Below are 19,874 nucleotides of genomic sequence, written 5' to 3' on the forward strand. Positions count from 1 at the left end.
TGGGGAACCAAGGGGATTGGTTTGGCAATCCCATTTCCAGTTCCCCCTTCTTGCTCTTCCTAACCTAGCCTCACCTTATTTGGCGAGGGCAGGAAACACAGGCTGGCCCACCACTTACCGTCCCGCCCGTTCCCTGTTCCCCTTCGCAGGTCCAAATAACATCCTTATACCGTCCCTGGCGCCTGCCTGCCTTCCGTCAGAGCAGTACCCAGGGGACCAGAGCAAGAGGAGCAGTGCTGGCGGTCGTCTTGCTTACCCTGCGCACAGTTACCACTTTCGGAACCCTCCCCACGTGCACGCAACCGTGCTGGGAACGTAAATGCATCACTTTCTTTACAGCAGTCCAAGGGGGGACTGTTGCCTCGTTTTACCCGTGATGAAACGGAGGCAGAGAAAATTTTAAGTCATCGACCCAACGTCACCCATCTGCGGCTTGCCGGTGCAGGCTTAGAAGTTAAGCATGATTTCCAAGCCAGAGCTTCCTGTCTAGCTCCTGTGCCCTCCTAGGGACTCTGGCAGCTGAGGACCTCAAGTTGCAAGGCTGCCTTTCGCATCCAAAAGCTTCTTCGCGGGGAGCGAGCCCACGTGACCTTTAGGTTCCCCGCCTTCTCCTGGCCCCGCCCCGCTCTCGGCCCGGCCCCCACCCCCGGGAGCCCCGCCCCGCAGGCAGGTGGCGCGCGGGCCCGGGGGCGTGGCGGGGGGCGTGGCCGGAAGCCTTAAAGCAGCCCGGGAGCCGGGTGGGCGGTCCAGATCGAGGGCAGCGGCTACTACCTTGTGGCCTCCGAGGCGGGTGCGGCGTCGGCCACCATGTCCCTGGCGGCCTCAGCGGGCCGGGGCCTGGGGACCATGTGGTCCCCAACTCACGTGCAGGTGACGGTGCTACAGGCGCGGGGCCTGCGGGCCAAGGGTCCCGGGGGCACGAGCGACGCGTACGCGGTGATCCAGGTGGGCAAGGAGAAGTACGCCACGTCGGTGTCCGAGCGCAGCCTGGGCGCGCCCGTGTGGCGCGAGGAGGCCACCTTCGAGCTGCCGCCACTGCTGTCCTCGGGGGCCGCGCCCTCGGCCGCCGCCGCCGCCGCCACCCTGCAGCTCACCGTCCTGCACCGCGCGCTGCTCGGTCTCGATAAGTTCCTGGGCCGCGCCGAGGTGGACCTGCGCGAGCTGCACCGGGACCAGAGCCGCAGGAAGACGCAGTGAGTGGGCGCGGGGCGTCGAGGTGGGGAGGGGGGGAGGAAGAAGGGCGCTCGGGCAGCGCTGCTCCCGGGGGCCAAGCCCGGCAGCCACCCAGCCACCCAGCCACCCAGCCACCGCGCGCGTTGGCCTCGCCCGCGAGTCTCACCTAACCCAGCGTCGCGTCCGGCTGTCACGTCCCAGCTCTCCCAGGATGGGGGCTTTTTGGAAGGCAGGAGAGGTTTTGAAGCCTCCGGGCGCCTCGGAACGCACAGCACACACAGTCAGCGCTAGATGAATATTTGATGAATTGAAACAATATGCGGGTAGGAGAATTCCTGTTAGGTTGGGTGGTGTGTGCCTGATACGCGCTTTAATTTAGGTGGAAGGCCCCCTGGGTATTTTGTTAAGCTTGACGCTTTGAGCACAGAACCCTTGGGGACTGGGAGCAGAGAAAACTAATTGGAGGGAAAGCCCCAGCACCCCAGAGCTGGACGGTTGCTGGGCGAATGGCTAGAGGAGGGGTGAGGATAAGAATGGGGTTAAAACAAAACAAAACAAAACAAAACACCAGCCTGGTGATTGCTGATTCCCACCTGGAGCTGCCCCTCGGAATGAACTCTAGAACAGTTTGGTGTTTTGCTTGGGGGTCTGAATTAGTGACAGATGATGATTCCAAGATCAGTAGAAATGATCATTGTGACTCTTTGGAGTTTGGTCAATTCTGTCTGGTCCTGATTCCTGGTAGGTGGCTATTCACTAGCCCACCTGTTGCTCCTCAGTTGAAGGTTTGCTGGGCAAACCCCAGTTCAGTTTAAGGTCTTAGAGCTTCATTTGTTCTCGTTCACTGGTGTTTGGAAAGGGCAGCTTAACCAATGGAGCATTTGATTATGTTCATCTCATGTACCAAAGAAAGCTTAGATTCGCCCAACTGGTTACTTTGCTTGACCTTAGAGATGCTGGTTATGTCACCACCTAAACCCCAGTTGATGAAACCCACTGGTTCAGTCCCTGCACTTGAGATACACAGAGTGTTTTAACTTTTACTTGGGGGTGGGGCAGGAGGAGCCAGAGCAACTGTAGTTTCCATGCTAGGGTGGTTCAGTTTCAGCGAGTCTGATTCGTTTTTTTTTTTTTTTTTATGGGCACAGATGAACAGGCATTTCCAAACTCCTATAAAAAAGGAGAGTCTTGACTTGAGGCTGGATGGGGTATCCCAAGAGAAACATCCACCTGCAATGGATGTTGGCATACCGTTCCCGTGGAGCGGAAGCGGAAGCCATCCTTATTTTCCGTCTTGACTAAACGGCATTTGAGGGGCTTGGGTTGCTGACTGTCGGCTCTTCTTCATATTGTCGCGTTCCAAGATGAATGTTCACGTCTCTGTTCACTCTCTGTTTCTTATATGACAATTTCATCCCCTTGCAAGATAGATTGTGTCCCCTGCCAGAGATGGGGCTTCCAGAGTGCTGGGTCTGATGTACACTTGGTCCTGACTCATCGTTGGGTTGTTCTGGCTCTAAACACCCCAGTTTCCCTATTTATAAGCAGAGCATGCTGCTGCCCTTAATTGATGTTTGTGAAGAGTCGCTGCTTCCTGCATGAATGAAGCCAGTGTAAAGGTTCAAAAGGTCCTGCACTGCTGTGTGAGGGATGAAAGCCCTCGTCCTCATGCTCTCTTTCGGCTCTGTATCATTTTTCCTCATTTTCCCTAAGGTAATCCTAAGCCTACATGGCTGTTCCTGTTTCTGTCACGTGAGCGCGTTACCACTTAGACACAATATTGACTGGCAGGGAAATTGTGCTTACTTAGTGGGTTTTTATAACTGCCATAGAATGTCTGCTTTTCAGAAAGTAGGTGATATTGCAAAGTTTCCATGACCGCTTTCTGGGACTTTCCTAGCCGCTGGGGGGAACCCTGTTAAACTGAGCCTGTCTGATGCCCTGGTAGAACTCCGAGGTGCCCCAGGAAGCTGAGAGTAGAAGAATGAGATATAGCCTGAGAGGTGTCAGTTTTAACAGAAAGAAACAGGTTTGGCTAGAAAATCTATTTGAACTAGTTGTTAATGGTTTGAGTCCACCTTATACGTTAAAAATCAGAAGAAACAAAACAAAATCTAAGATCTTGGTCTGCGCTGGCTCTCTCTGTCTGTCTCTGTCTCCTTCTCTCTTCGTGTGTGTGTGTGTGTGTGTGTGTGTGTGTGTGTGTGTGTGTGTGTGTGTGTGTGTAACAAAACAGTTACTGGACAGAGGGTGGCTTTTTTTTTTTTAGTTTTCAGACACTGAAATTTGAGGTCCATTATCATGTTAAGAACCCACTTATTAATTATTCTCTTGATAAACCCCTATATAGCAAATTTATTTGCAGACAAGAGAATATGCCTTTTTATCATGATTCTGAATTTTCTGCCCTTGAGTTTAATATGATGATACACATATTTAAAGTACCATGTAGCCTACTATATAGGGCAGCCTAATATATAGGCAGGATACATTTAGCAGCAGGGAATGTGTGGCCTTCAGTTAGGAAGGGTAGAAAGGAGTTCATTTTACTCTTGTATCTGTTAAAGACCTGCCTGAGGTTTCAGTGGGTGTTGGTTAAATAGGAGCCAGTTAAGTACCGTGATAGCAGCAGACTTGAGTCGGAAGTACATTCAGGTAAACAGCTTGTAAGACCCCCAGCCCAGCTTTCTAGTCTCCTGTAGTAGATTGATTTTAAACCAAAGCAGGTGCTAAAAGCAACAAAATTTGGGAAATAATCTCTAGGCTAGATCTATTCGGCCTGGGAGCTGGAGGGCCATTATGCAAGTAAACACCATAAAATATAGCGCTGCAGTCATCTTCAGGATGTTAAAACAGGGAGGGAATGGTGGGGGGTCCGTTTCCTGTATCAGTTGAGACTCCAGTGTCTGCCTAGGGAAGCATTCGGCTGTTGTAGAGGTTAGATGGTGTGAAAGGTTTTAGAAGACAGTCAGATGCTGAAATAAGTTACCCGTGGGAAATTTTGGGTTATTGGAAATAAGAGCTGAGGAGTTATTTTTCTGAGAGACTTAAGTGTCGAGAAATGGCTTAGCTGACCCCGACGTCTTAAGTCACAGGTAAGCCGTTGGAGGTGTGTGCTCTGGGCTCCTTGTGCACACTGAAGTTGTTTTATAGCAGGGTGGAAAATGTAAGCAATGTTGTTACTGGTTGCTCGGACACCCCACCCCCACCCCCTTCTTTCTTGTAATTTCCCTTAAAGACGAGACGTCGGGCCTTCCCGGAACCAATCATCTCTCAGGCAGCACGGTCCCCTCCCACTCCCGTGTAGAAAACTGAGCTCCTGGCTCTCTGTAGGTCTTGTGATAAGCACCCCTCCCTCATCTTGGCCGTGGGATGAAATGACCACAGGAAGAGACGACCTCCAAGATGTCACTAGGTGACGATGCTGTTACTTGTGATTTCACCTGTCACACGTTCAGTAAGAATAGAGGGAGTTCTGGGGATCCCCTGTGCCTGTCTCAGATTGCAGGTGGGCCACCACACCTACCTGACATTTACATAGATGCGGGGGATCAGAACCTCAGTCCTCAGGGTTGGGGGGCAAGGGTTTTAGCCATTAAGTCATCTCCCCATCTCCCTCCACCTTATTAATTTGAGACGGGGTTATTATTATTTGATTTGCCTGAGCTGGCCAGCCAATAAGCTGCAAGGTTCTACCTTTAATTGCTCCAGTGCTGGGGTTGTAGACACTAGCTGCTGTGCCTGGCTTTTACATTGTGTGGGGATCCGAACTTGGACCTTTCGGCTTAAAGTGACAGACACTTTACCAACCGAGCCATAAGTACTTTTTAGGACTGCTGTATGCCAGATGCTGGTTATAAAGTGCCAGAGAGGCATGGTGCTTGCTTTCAGGAAGTTCAGAGCCTCTTTGGGAAGTAGATTATAAACGAAGGAACACAAGAAAGAAACAGTGGATTGTGCTCATTCATGGGGAGGAAAAGAGCAAGCTACAGAAACAAAAGGTTGGCACTGGGGAGACCACTGGCAGGTGAGAGCATTGGCCGCTCTTTAGAGGACTTGGGTCTGATTCTCTGCACGCACTGACTCACACTGTCAGTAATAACTACAGTTCCAGGATTTCCGACCCCCTCTTCTGGCCTCCAAGGACACTGCCTGCACATGGTGAGCAGGCATGTGCAAGCAAAATAAGACAACAGAAAACCCCCACACACATAAAATCCAAATTAAAAAAAAACGTATCTTAGAAAAAAGATTTATTAGAAAAAAATGATCAGGACTAGAGAGATGGTTCAGCATTTAAGAGCACTTGGCTCCCCTTCAGAGGACCCAGGTTCCATTCCCAGCACCCACATGACAGCTCACAGCTGTCTGTAACTCCAGTTCCAGGGATTTGATGCTCTCTGTCCTGAGAGGATAGTGCATGGACATAGTGTACTTACATACTCACAGGCAGAACATTCATATGCATAAAGTAAATAATCTAAAAGGAAATTATTTTTAAAAAAATGATCAATAAGAGTATGCTGTAAAGAAGGAGATTGGAAAGCAGGACATGATGGTACCTCTAACCTCAGTTACTAGGAAGGCTGAGGCAGGAAGGTTGCTTGATCCTGAGAATTCAAGGCTAGCCTGGGCTGTATAGCAAGAGCCTATCATAAAATAATAATAGGTAAGCCTTTGGTGCTGGGGATTAAACTCAGGGCTTTATGCATGCTGGGCATGTGCTGTACTACTTACTGAGCTACAGCCCCAGCTATGAATATTAATGAATAAGATGGCCTCTGAGACAGATATCTGAAGAATAAAGAGGAATCCAAGGGAGTGCTGTACAAAGGTCCTGAGGCAGGGGTACCTAGGAAGCTGGAGGATTGATTGTGTATAGGGTAAGACTCAAAGAGAAAGGAATAGGAAGCCACCAAGAGTTAAATGCAGGATGGTGTGGGCCAATTTGAACATAGCCCAGTCTGGAATCCCAAAGATGAAATGGGAGGCTGTCGCAATAATTGAAGTAGTGGGTCCTTTCAGAAATGTTTTATAGGTTTAATTGCTCTGCTTCTGGTAGGGGGGGGGGTGAGGGTGGGTGATAAGATTAAACAAGTAAATAAAGGGAGCTACGTGTTGAAAGTGAACCAGGAAATAGTTCTGCTTTCTTACCCCAGCAATCACCCTGATACCAGGATGAGGTCACCATGACAAAGACAACTTTGGGCAGTGCCACTTGTGAGTTGTGTCCTCTGTCGAAAGGAATGACTCGGGCATGCCATTGAAAGCAGGGTGTGGATGTGGATGTCTACAGAGGCCGATTGTTTCAGTGCTGGCCAGGGACTCGATTGGTTAATTGTGTGGCTGGTGTAACCTCATTGGTGTGCTCTGCGAAGTCGATGATGTCACAGTTTCAAGGAAAACCTAATATCACAAGACAATGGAGAGAGGAGCCCTGTACAGAAAATAAGACTCAGTGTTGGAAAGACTTGGGTCTCTCCATCTTGCTAAGTTCCCTTCTATCCAAAGACCTTTATAGTGTTTCTATAGCTACCCTCCAAGGAAGAGTTTTGTTAGTATCTGATAGGTCATTTGAATGGTAGTTGTTAACTTTGAAATGTAATAATTATATTATAAGCAGTACGTGTACTCATTAAAACGCCATCAGCTCCAACATGTAGCCGCTCAGCTATCCATTAAAACATTCTGTCCTGGGAAATGCTGCTTCTCCCTGTCTCCTCTAGGAGGGACAGCCAGCTCTGGGTTAGCCCCGAAGAATGAGGGTGCTGAGGACTGGGGTGGAAGAGAGAGTGATAGGAGACCATTTGATCTTTTCATCTTAAAGCAGTTCCCAGCATGCCCTTTGGTTCTGGATCTAGCGCAGGCCTCAACCTCAGGGCCTTTGACTCCAGCAAAACTGTAACATCCAAGCCTTGTACTGGCAAGCGGGTCTTTGTCCCCACAAGGTGTGCCCTGAGTCAGACAGAGGTCATGCCCTCAAGAAACCATGCCTGAGGTGTCTGCTTTCACCTGACCACTCTTGTCTTGTTTATTGTGTGATCAGGGACTTGGTCATTGTTGAGAGTCAGTGAGTGGCTTACTGCGTGAATAGCTGGGATTCCTGCATGGTAATGATAGTTTGCATTCAAGGTTTTGATTTGTTTGGCTGATTGGTTGGTTGGTTGGTTGGTTGGTTGGTTGGTTGGTTGGTTGGTTTGAAACAAGTGGTCCAGTCTAGTGGAACCCACCAGCCTCCAGCTTCTTCTGCCTCCTGGGTACTGGAATTAGAGGAGTGTACCTTCACACCTGGCCAGGAGAGCCTCTTTTCCTGAAGGGATACGTTGATAATCTGGTAAAGAAAAACCGAGGGTCTGAGCGTCCAGGGTCTCCCTGGGGGACATGAGGAATGTGCCTCGGAAAGAAGAAAGGCGGCTGTAAATGACCTTCCCTGAATGCTGGCCTTTGAGCTACCCGAGTGGAAGGCGGGTACAGGCGGCACCGGAGACGGATTGCTGGAGATGTGGTGACCACACACTTCATTTTTTTAGTGCCCTTCTATGACCAAGGACGTAGCTAACCTCCCGAAGAATTTGAGCTTCCAGGAAGCCTGCCCTAAAAAGGCCTCTTGTTATCACCAAGAATGTCTGATTTGAAGGGCAGCCCCAGCAGGCTGAGTCCTGGGGTATTTATTCAGGGCTGTGCTCTCTCAGAGCACCGGTCCCTCATGGTCAGTGAACGTGACCCCGCCGTTCACCAACATGGAACTTTTCACTTTTACTAATCATGTGTTATTAAGATGCGATTTTAAAATAAGATTCTTTGGGTATGTTTTCTTCCTGCTTTGAACTTACGGTGATTACGAGATAAATCACAGGTTCTCTGCTCCCTTGCCAGGAGCTCTTGGGGGGGAGTAGTTCATCTGTTGACAGGGTAAGGAGTGGACTGAGTGTTCTTTGATGTTGGTCGCTGAGGTTTGTTTTCTTTGTCTTGGCCAAGGCCTGGGGGAAGCATCAGACTATGGGCTTTCCTTTCCCATCCCCAAATTCTCTTTTGGTGAGAGATGTCACTGTCGTGATAAATTAATTCCTTTGGCAGGCCAAACAGGATAACATCAGTGGCAGTTATAGCTAGGCAAGAGCTGAGATCCCAGGTCTTACACAGTAGTACCATTTGTGGCTTTCTTAAATACGATCAACTTTGTAAGGAGATAATGTTAGGGATGATAGGCTTCCATGTTGAAAAATGAGTTAAATTTCCTTCTTTCCCTCCCTTCCTCCCTTCCTCCCTTCCTCCCTCCCTCCCTCCCTCCCTCCCTTCCTTCCTTCTTTCCTTCCTTTCTTTTTCTTCTTCGAGACAGGGTCTCTCTGTGCAGCCCTGGCTGTCCTTGAATTGGCTATGTAGACCAGGCTGGCCTCAAACTAGGAGATCCTCCTGCCTCTGCCTCCAAAGTGCTGGGATTAAAGGCATATGCCATGGCCACCTGACTGAGTTAAATTTTCTAATTCTTAGAAAATATTTTAATAAGGGTGCTTGAATTATTGTTGTCTGCATAGAAACACCCCGATCCATATGCTGAAACCGACTGTCGTGCCCAGTGGCATTGCTAATCTTAGGAGCCTCTGGTTCCCATCCACCCACTGGGATAAAAGTCCTAAAGCCCTCGGTGATGATCTTTACATTCCCCAACAAGTTCCAGAACTTAGACTTTGATCATGATATTTTAAGTTCTTCCATTTAAAAAAAAAAAAAAAACACCCTTTTGGACATTATATAACACCAATTGTGTAGGTGAATGTTTTCCTACATCTTCACATGCAAGTCCATTGATACTTACGTTAGATAGGCATGTTTGAGTATTTGGTAACATGGTTAGAACTGTTCATCTTCTCCATTTCTGTGTCAGGAACCTTGTGACTGGGTCAACTGTAGGCTACTCAGGTGGTGGGATGTCATGTAGCCATCAGAATTGGGGATATGAAGATTGTAAGGCGTGTGCCATATGCTACAAATAAAATTGCCTGTGCATTCTGATTCTGGCTAAGTAGTAATTATAGCTGCAACCCACAGCAGGTCTTGTTCTAGATACTTTACATGTATTAAATCATCTAAACTTTATGACATCCTTCCGAGGCAGGCAGGTACCCCTCAGCCTTGTCTCTAAGGGGGACCTGGAACCAGAGAAGGGTTAGGCAAGTTGCAAATCTCTCAGTTTGAAGCCGCTAACTATACAGGAAAAGAAACGTAGAGGAGATATATGAAACTGTAGTCATTGGATTAGCATGGGCTTGAGTGCACTTTTTTTTTTAAGATTTATTTATTTATTATGTATACAGCATGTATGACTGCATGCCAGAAGAGAGCACCAGATCTCATTACAGATGGTTGTGAGCCACCATGTGGTTGCTGGGAATTGAACTCAGGACCTCTGGAAGAGCAGCCAGTGCTCTTAACCTCTGAGCCATCTCTCCAGCCCCTTGAGTGCACTTTTAAAGGCATACTGATTTTTCTTTTTCTTGTAACATGTCTTACTTTTGTATGTGTGTGAGCAGGTGATTTTGTTTTTGCTTTTGTTCATTTTTGAGACAACAGGATCTTGCTATGTAGCTCAGGCTAGCCAATACTCTCTCAAATCCCAAATCCTCCTGCCTCAAGTCAGAGTGCTGGATTCCAAGTGAACTCCACCATACCCTGTTGTGTTGATCACTTTCTATGAGAATTTCTAAAGATCAGACATCATATAAGAAAGAACCCAAAGCATTTTTTTACATTTCCTTTCTCTCTCTCTCTCTCTCTCTCTCTCTCTCTCTCTCTCTCTCTCTCTCTCTCTCTCTGTGTGTGTGTGTGTTGCAGTGCACATCATATGATGTTCAGAGGACAGCTTGAGTCTGCTTCTCTCCTCCCACATGAATCCCAGGGACCTAACTCTGGTCATCTGGGCCAGCTGCAAGTCCCTTATCTGCTAAGCCATCTCACTGGCCTCCAAATCCTTCTTCACCCGCCTTTCCTGGGTTTTCTTCTTCATGTCACTTACCAGCTCTCGGGACTAAGTTTGGTGGCTCCTGATAACTAGCTTTTCAGTGCTACTAAAATGGCTGTTTTAGAGGTGGTGTTCAAACATCAGCAGGAGCCATCCATCCCCTGCTCTCAAGGGCGGACTCGTTCTCCCAGTGACTGACAGTGGGCAGCAGGAAGGGCTCAGGAGTGGAAGGTTAGCCAATGGGTAACTCTGTGATCAAAGTTAGACCCTGTTGACATCTGCCCACCTCATTCCACGACAAAACTTGCTCAACTGCATAGCTGCTGTAGAGTACACACTGCCAACGTGTTACAGGTCATAAACATCTCCGTCTCTGTTGCTCCACACCACTGCCATGCTATCCAGGGCAGAGAGGTTTTGAATCTCAGCAGCCCACAGTGTGGCATTCTGCCCTATTTATAATCCCTGGGGAAGACAGTTCCTGAGCGGCTTCATAAGACATCTCCGTCTAGGAAAAGACTGTGTCCTGCTTCCAAACACCCTTAGGGTGCTGTTCTCTTCCTCCTTCCTCCCGGAGGAGCCATAGCCCTCAGGGGTTTTATGCTGGGTTTCCATGGGGATGACAATTTGTGCTTAAGTTAGTTGAGAGTCCTGTTTGTGATGAATTTGTACTTCAGTAGGAGTGTCTTTTTTTTTTTTTTTTTTTTAAATGTGGAACGCTTCATAAATTTGTGTGTCATCCTTGCGCAGGGGCCATGCTAATCTTCTCTGTAGCGTTCCTTTTTTTTTTTTTCCTTCCAGTATCTGTGCTGCTGGAGTGAGCACAGTAGAAGTGTCTTTTTATGTGGAATATTTTTGCATGCTTCACAGTGAGGGAGCGTCCAGCAGTTTTCCCGATGCTTAAAGTTAGAAATCGGCAGCAGGACCGGCGGCGAGATTCAGTGAGTGAAAGGACTTACTGCCGTACCCAGGAGCCACTCCTGACCGACTCCTCCAAGGTGTGCCCGCCATGGCATGACTGCTCCCCTGCAAACAGTGTGTGCACGCACACATAAAGAAGAAACAAATAAATGTAATTTTCAAAAAAAAATTTTTTAAAGAAATAGAACGCAGGCAGTCCTTGTCGCGGTTCAACCAATGCTTTGCGGTGTTTGGTGCCGACCCTTCTCCCCAGCTAGAGTCAAGCCGTGGGTCCCTTCCCCGAGTAACCGCGGTGCACAGCGTCTAAATACGATTGCGTGGGATCTTGAAGACCACGATGTCTCTACAGGTGCCCCCCTTCTGGGACGGGAAAGGCGTGTTCGCTCCAGCCACAGAATGTTTCTGAGGCGCTCCTGGCACTTGACCCACCAGTGTGAGCTTTACGCCTGCAGAGATGTGATGGGAGAGCTCATCTTTTCCCTCATCTCCGGAGGAAGATCCTGTCTTCCTCAGCATCCCCTAATTCATCCTCCCTTCTTCCTTCTCCCTGTCCCCAACCAGAACAGGATTTGTCTCACTGAGTACCCCAGGTCAGTCTCTCATGATCCCCCTGCCTCCATCTCCCGAGTGCTAGCTAGGATTATAAATGTGATTGTTTATTTCCTTAAGACACCACTGTTTAGATCTAGGAAACATAAACAGTATTTTATATATTTTTAGCTGTTATATTATCTTGGAGCCCTCATCCATCCAACCCCAAAAAAAGAACCCCTACATAAACACCACGAGGTAGATTATTTTTCACGTGGGAGAATACAGAACTGGTCGTTGTTTCTAGGAGAGCATGGGGAAAGGACAACACACGTAAGGAACCAAGCTTCTTGTTCGCTGGTATCTCATGCGATCAGAATTTTTATACTGTACCGGTTGTTACTTAAAAATATTACCTAGAGCCGGGCGGTGGTGGCGCACGCCTTTGATCCCAGCACTCGGGAGGCAGAGGCAGGTGGATCTCTGTGAGTTCGAGGCCAGCCTGGTCTACAGAGCGAGATCCAGGAAAGGCGCAAAGCTACACAGAGAAACCCTGTCTCGAAAAACCAAGATAGATAGATAGATAGATAGATAGATAGATAGATAGATAGATAGATAGATAGATAGATAGAGGGACCCTTGCCTCATATACACAAGATTTTAGGATTTTACTTTTTGATAGGTGAAAGATTTTTCATATCGTGGCCTTAGAAATAAACTTGTTGCATGGGATTATGGCTTTCCTGCTGCACTCTGCCCTTTGAACAGAAAACTGAGCCCAACCCTGATCGAAAGATAACGGACGCTTTCCAGCTCTATGTGAAAGGTAATGCCGGAACATCTACACTGCGGCTGCAGCTGCGTGGCCATGCTGGATCAGAGATTATTTATTAACTGCTTCTCTGGGGGGACAGGAAGTAAGTGAATTAAAAAAAACACCCCCAAAAAAATGGTGTTGATAGTAATGTTAAAGCCCACAGCCATAATCCAATTTGGGATTCCAGCGGGTGAGTCATTCGTGAACTTTGTTAATGGGTTTTTCAGGCTCAAAGCCTGGGCTCTGGCAGATCAAAGGCTTGCCACCGACCCCAGGGTGCCACTAAAGAGACAAGTAATACTGAAAAGCGGGAAAGGGGGGTTTATGGCCACAGTGGGAAGCGGTCTAGCCCTCTGACTTGAGGTGGGTATAAATACAGGGCAAACAGTATGCATAACTAAGCAGTTCTGTTGTGGTGTGGCACCCCCTCCCCAGCATCCAACAGCGTTACCTGGTTCCAGTGTACCCTGTTACATAGTCATATGAAAAGTTGCCAGAACCGAGTGACATCTCTTCCTGGGAGAGTGTTTCCTCCTCTAGCCGGCACCAGGCTTCCTTCTTTTCCTTTCCTCGGTATGAGACTCCTGAGGAAATTTTAATACTTGGGACACAAGTGTCTCTTTAGAATATCTCGTCTGCCCACAAGTACACAACCTGCAGAATCAACCAAGCAGGGCTCCTAGGGGACTCACGGAGACTGAATCAATAGTCAGGGAGCCTGCATGGGCCTGAGGTAGGTCCTCTGCCTCTATGCTATGGTTTCTGGTTGTGATGCTTGGTGGTCTTGTGGGACTTCTAACTGTGTGTGTGTGTGTGTGTGTGTGTGTGTGTGTGTGTGTGTGATCTCTGACTTTTACCTATGCTTAGGACCCTCTTCCTCCTATTGGGTTGCCTCATCCAGCCTTGATATGAGGGTTTGTGCCTAGTCTTACTGTAATTTGTTATGCCGTGTTCAGTTGAAATCCCTGGGATGCCTGCAAGCGCTCACTCTCTCTCTCTCTGGAAATTGAGGGGTGAATCTAGGGGAGAGGAAAGGTGGGGAGGGCTGCTGGAGGAGTGGAGGTAGGCAAAACTGTGGTCAGGATGTAATGTACATAAAGAATTTTTTTAAAAAAAGAAAACATCTTGTCTACTGCCAGGCGATTTCACTGTGGCGTCTGGTTAGAATGATGCCAAGCATCTCTCAGTGGCCCAGCCTTTTAACAGGAGTGTATTGGCAGAAGCATTCCTTTTCTTTCCTTGCTGTAGTCGGAACATTCTAGATGGCGTTTGCTGGGATGCTTGCTACCCGTGACTCTGCTTTTCACGCCCCTAAAAGGAGCCCTGGAACTTCCTGGGTCACCTGCTGACTGACTTCAGGTTTGCTTATGAAAATCAGCGGCAAGAAGAGTTGGTGAAGTTCCTGCTCACATGTGGTGCTGGAAGTTTCCAAAGCCAGTCCACTCCAGGGCTTGAGTGGCGGGTAATAATTGGTGGGGAGCCTTCTGGGCTTGGCTAGGAGTTTGCTTAAAATAAGCGCTTTGGCCCAGGTAACCAACGCAAGCCTGCTGCCAGGAGTGGTCAGGTGGCATGCATGCGCTGTGAAGGTCTTGGATGTGTTTGCATACCTCAGAAGACTAGTGGAGGAACACTTGCCCCCAAGCCCTTCTCCCTGAGTGGCCTTACTGCCTGCAGCCCCTGCTGTGGTCAACTGAGTTTCACATTCACCTTTCAGCCACTTCTCCTTTTCAGGTGCCTACAAGTAATATTACAAAAGCCAGACACCTTTCATCACCAAGGCAACCGCGTTTACCACGTGACTGTCAGGGAAGAAAAATACAAATAATCCTCTCAACCTCCTGACAAATATGCAAAGTATTCCAGGCCAGGCCCTGCCCTGGAACAACAATATACTGGAATGATAAGAGGCTTGCTGGGAGAGTCAAGTTAAAAGGCCTGCATCTCCCAGCTGTGGCTGTTTCTCCCTGGACACTCCTTCACGTCTGTGGCTTAGAAATCCGTGAAGGATTTCTCTTCGCCAGTCCGAGCTGGCATCTCCCATCATTTTGCTGGGTCATGGCTGAGATTGTTGATGCAGTAAGTTCTTCCTGGCAGTTCTGTGTGGGGGATCTTCAGTGGTCCTCTCACAGGTTATGAGAGGTGGCAGGCTGCGTTGGCGCTTCCCCCTCCCCATTGATTGTTGGGATATTTGAGTTGAAAGTGTGTGAACTGGGTTGTAGCTGTGCAGTAGAGCAGTTTGCCTGCCACCTCTGAGGCCTTGCAGTTTGATCCCTAGCACCCCACCACACACATACAAACTCACTCATGTGTGCACATATGCACACACACACATACACACACAGAGGGTAGAAAGTGTCTTAGACTCTCCTCAGAAAGAATTTGAAAATGAATCAGGAGAATCAGCTTAAATAGAGCTTCTTGGTCAGGAGAAGGAAGAGGAGCTCAGAACATGGAGAATCCTTGCTACGCTTTGCAGCAACGTTGGCATTGTAGCAGTTTCTCTAAGCTTCGTCTCCCTCGCCTGTAAAGTGAATGCATCATCCACTCCATGCCATTCTGTGAGGCTCAAATGCACACGCTGCAGGGCACGCTGCAAGTGCAGTTGCAGGGTTAGGGTTCTACGTGCCTGTGTACAGAGTGAGCCAAATGGCAGGGGAGAGGTTGGCCTTTGCTGAGCTGCAGTTGAAGGTGAGAGAGGAAGTTGTACTCATTTGGACAAAACCATCATTTCCTTAAAGTCCAGGCCCTGGGCTTTTAAGTAGGTCACTGAAAGAAAAGAAAAAAAAAAAAAGTTCTCCACTTGTGAGATGGCCTGTGGGTGGCTCTCTGGAGGCCAGGTACTTGGAGTTGGTTGTCCCATAATGCACCTGCAATGAATTGAGCTCCCAGTTCTCCAGAGATCAGGTTTCCAGATGGAAAAAAATGCCAAGGAAATCCCCTTCTGAAGTTTGTGGTCAGAATAGGTCTGGTACCCTGGCGTTTGCCGTATCTTGAAGTAGCTTGCAAAGGGCCATGTAAAATACTTGAATGATGTTTGAAATATTCTTTTCTGATAGCTAAGTCAGACGTGAATGCTTTCTGGTCAGTTTTTCATTATTTCAAATTGTGACAAAATGCAAAATTCAGCTTTTTATTTCCTATGAACCTGGGGATTGAATCCAAGGCATCTCATAATGCTATAGGCATGTGTTCCACCGCTGACCTACATTCCCAGCCTAAGATTTACCATTTCAGCCAGCTCAAGTGTGTGGGTTGTGTATCCTTTCACATCGTGTAACCGGCACCACCATCTGTCTCCAGAATCTTCCTTTTTTCCAGTTTGGACTAGAGTTTATTACCCTTCAGGCATGACTTCCCTGGTCCGCCCACCCCCCGGGAGGCCCCTCAGCCCTGTCCCACTTTCTATCTCCATGAATTTGACAGCCCTGGGTACCTCATGTAAGTGCCATCATAATACAACATTTGCCACTTGTAGCTTTTTTTATCCTCTTTTTCTTTTTGAAACTGAATTTTATATGTTCCCTTTCTCCCTGCCAGGCTTTATTCCTTTCTATAAGCTTAAAAAAAATTTTTTTTTTAATTTTATGTGTATTGGTGTTTTGCCTGAATGTATGTCTGTGCACCATATGTGTGCGATTCCTGTGGAGGCAGAAGAGGGTGTTGGATCTCCTGGAACTGGAGTTACAGATGGTTATGAGCCACCATATGGGTGCTGGGAATTGAACCAGGATCTTCTGGAAGAGCAGCCGGTGCTCTTAACTGTGGAGCCATCTGATATTTATATATAAATTTGTATAATAACTGTCCCTACTGAAGGAAAATATGACATTGGAACTAATTTGATAGAACTCTTCTCTGTATTTTGAGGTGGGGTCTTGCTTTTTTCAGGCACATTTGAGTGTTATTCTTTTTCTTATTGAAAATAATTTTTTCATACAGTATATTCTGATCAGTTTCCCCTCCCCCAACTTCACCCAGATTGCTGCAAGACCAGATCTTTCCACTCATCCAACTCCATGCTTCTTTCTTTAGAAAAACAGACAAATAAAACACACATACCAGAATTTTTTTGTTTTGTTTTTTCCGAGGCAGGGTCTCTCCATAGTTCTAGCTGTCCTGGAACTCAGAGATGCACTTGCCTCTGCCTCCCAAGTGCTTGGATTAAAAGAATGTACTGCCATCGCCTGGCTTAACATACCAGAATTTAAAAAAGGAAGGAAGGAAGGAAGGAAGGAAGGAAGGAAGGAAGGAAGGAAGGAAGAAAGAAAGAGAAAAGAAAAAAAAGAAATTACAGAAAGCAAAGCCCATAAAAACACAAAATTGGAAATCATAATATGCAAGTAAAAGATTGGTAAGGTTAAAAATATCCAAAGCCGCCGGGCGGTGGTGGCGCACGCCTTTAATCCCAGCACTCGGGAGGCAGAGGCAAGCGGATCTCTGTGAGTTCGAGGCCAGCCTGGACTACCAAGTGAGTCCCAGGAGAGGCGCAAAGCTACACAGAGAAACCCTGTCTCGAAAAACCAAAAAAAAAAAAAAAAAAATATCCAAAGCCGGGCGGTGGTGGCGCACACGCCTTTAATCCCAGCACTTGGGAGGCAGAGCCAGGTGGATCTCTGTGAGTTCGAGTCTAGCCTGGGCTACCAAGTGAGCTCCAGGAAAGGCGCAAAGCTATGCAGAGAAACCCTGTCTCGAAAAACCAAAAAAAATAAAATAAAATAAAAAATATCCAAACAAAGCAATATGAGACAAGTCTACAAATACACTGTTGAGTTCCTTTGTTGGCCATTTACTGTTGGGCACGGGATCTGCCCTTAGGTGTGGTTTGTACACCCAGAAAGACTCAGTTGGAGAAAATTAGTTTCTGTTTGCAAGTGGTTGTCAGTTGGAGATAGTGTTGATACTGCATGCGTGGGACCTCGACTGGCCAGGGTATCCCACGTGTGAGGGAAAACATGCCGGGCAGATGTAGCAGCGGGCGGTGGCATGTCATTCACAACCCAGGCACTGCATCCGTGAGGAAATGAGTTTGTTATAATAGAGAGAAGAAGAGGAAGATAGGGAAAGAGGGAGACAGAAGGGAGAGAGAGAGGAGACGGGGAGAGGGTACACACCTCCTGGGAATAGAGAGAGTGGAAGAGAGAGGAGAAGGGAGAGGTTCTCCTTTTATGTCAGGACACCGGGCAGCCCCAAGGGCCAGGTCAGAATATTAACGTTGGTTTCCAAGGAGCAGGTCAGGATACTAACAGATAGCTTTTGAGTTAGGGATGCTGGGCCCCCATCTGACTTAGACTAACTGTGCTGGTCCTGTGCATGCCGCCACCATCTCTGTGAATTCATACGTGCATAGATCCTGTTGTGTCTGGAAGACACTGTCTCCTCCATGTCCTCTGTTCCCTCTGGCTCTTACAATCTTTCCACTTTCTCTTCCACAGCATTCCCTGAGCCCTGGGGAAAAGGATTTGATAGAGATATCTCACTTAAGGTTGAATGTTCTAAGATCTTGTCTAGCATATAGAAAAAAAACTAAAACAAAACAAAACAAAAAAACCCTCAAAGATAAAAGTGCAAGGCCAGGGATATAGCTTGAGGGCAGAACACATGCCTGTTCTGCTTGGCTCCATTGTTCGATCCTTTGCCCTACAAAAATGAATGGGTAAATAAAAGCGAAGTTCTGTATTATCCCACGCCCGCTTACTCCTCCTCCTCACTGAGACAGTGTCAGAGCATTTGTCTGAGAGGTCAGAGCGGCAGAGAGGACAGTTCACTGACGCATCGGGAGCCCCGTTGGAGCTGCTTCCATCCAGAGGTAACCTCTCGTCCTTCCTTCCTTCAGATGGTACACCTTGAAGTCCAAGCCAGGAAAGAAGGACAAAGAGCGAGGGGAAATTGAGGTCGATATCCAGTTCATGAGAAACAACATGACAGCCAGCATGTTCGATCTCTCCATGAAAGATAAGTCTCGGAGTCCATTCGGAAAACTGAAGGACAAGATCAAAGGGAAGCATAAGGAGAGCGCCTCGGACACTGCGTCTGCCATCGTCCCCAGCACGACACCCTCGGTCGACAGCGATGAGGAGTCTTCCTCCTCAAAAGACAAGAAAAAGAAATCGAAGATCAAGACTTTGTTTTCCAAGTCGAATTTGCAGAAGACGCCGCTCTCCCAATCCATGTCCGTCCTGCCTACTTCAAAGCCGGACCGAGTGCTGCTGCGGCCTGGAGACTTCCCGTCCCGGTGGGACGGTGATGACAATGAGGACGAGTCCTCCTCCACCTCGGATGGTGAGTTCCTGTCTTTGCTCACTCACCCGCCTTCCCGGTCTCTCTGACTTTGAGGAGGGAGAGGCGCGGGTCTACAGGTTTTAGTTAGCACAGCCATGACCGTGATGAAGTTCACTAGGGCTTTGTCTAAGAGAATGTAAACGTCTTCTCCAAGGGTTTGGAGCTCACAGAATAAGTGCATTTGAGTTTGTGTTTGTTTGGCTGGCTTTTTTGCTGCTTTCTGTTTTCTCACAGTCCTGGGGATCTGGCCCAGGGCCTTGGGTATGCTGGGCAAATGCTCTCACACTGACCCATACCCTGTTGTATATGGAAGAATAGAAGTTGGAGGACGTTGTCGTGTGTCTGATACTTCATTAATTCCTCAGGTGTCTGTTGAGCTTCTGTTGTGTGCTTAGCTCCCATGCGGCACATCCCTGATGGAAGCTAAGTAGTCCAGTCTCCTTAACTCGAGTTGTGGATTTTGAACTTCATTTACTGAATCCCTTTTAGTGGCCAGCTTCTGTTACTCTGTTGAGAACATTGCCTTTTCCATTGGTTTAACACAGACTTTCTTTATTTTTTTTTCTTTTCTTTTCTTTTACAATATCATTCAGTTCTACATATCAGCCACGGATTCCCTTGTTCTTCCCCTCCCGTCCCCCTCCACTTTCCCCCAGGCCACCCCCCATTCCCACCTCCCATTCCCACCTCCTCCAGGGCAAAGCCTCCCCCAGAGGACTGAGATCAACCTGGTAGACTCAGTCCAGGCAAGTCCAGCCCCCTCCTCCCAGACTGAGCCAAGTGTCCCTGCATAAGCTCCAGGTTTCAAACAGCTAACTCATGCAATGAGCACAGGACCCGGTACCACTGCCTAGATGCCTCCCAAACAGATCAAGCCAATCAACTGTCTCACCTATTCAGAGGGCCTGATCCATTTGGGGGCCCCTCAGCCTTTGGTTCATAGTTCATGTGTTTCCATTCGTTTGGCTGTTTGTCCCTAACACAGACTTTCTTAATGTCAGCATTGCTGACTGGGCTGGGAATTCTTCTTGTGGAGAACCATCCTGTGTGTTGCTTAGGCTACACTAGCCCCTTCCGACAGTGATCACGATTGAAGATGTGTGCTAATGCTGATAGATTGACAGGTGCCCCTACCCATTGCACCTACTTATTACCACCCCGCACCTCCTCTCTGCCTGTCTTTGCAATGCTGAG

General features: G+C 48.0%; 1 protein-coding gene and 1 non-coding gene across 4 annotated transcripts in view; one reads left to right on the forward strand and one right to left on the reverse strand.

The window, feature by feature from the left end:
* The first annotated feature begins 726 nt into the window (after window positions 1-726).
* Window positions 727-19,874, forward strand: part of Rab11fip1 (RAB11 family interacting protein 1) — a 36,876-nt gene continuing 17,728 nt past the window's right edge. The window contains exons 1-2 of one of the 3 annotated variants that reach the window (XM_042262674.2): window positions 727-1,193; window positions 18,235-18,680. In XM_042262674.2, the coding sequence (XP_042118608.1) occupies window positions 808-1,193; window positions 18,235-18,680 (832 nt within the window). In that variant the 5' untranslated portion in view covers window positions 727-807. The remainder of the gene's footprint in view (window positions 1,194-18,234; window positions 18,681-19,874) is intronic. The other 2 variants (XM_006982918.4, XM_006982920.4) reach the window with 2 other exon arrangements.
* On the reverse strand, window positions 10,838-10,948 carry LOC121823607 (U6 spliceosomal RNA). Its single transcript, XR_006065121.1, has one exon. It is a non-coding gene; the product is annotated as a U6 spliceosomal RNA (small nuclear RNA).

Source organism: Peromyscus maniculatus, chromosome 17 (assembly GCF_049852395.1).
Source record: "Peromyscus maniculatus bairdii isolate BWxNUB_F1_BW_parent chromosome 17, HU_Pman_BW_mat_3.1, whole genome shotgun sequence".
In the NCBI taxonomy this organism is placed as follows: Eukaryota; Metazoa; Chordata; class Mammalia; order Rodentia; family Cricetidae; genus Peromyscus; species Peromyscus maniculatus.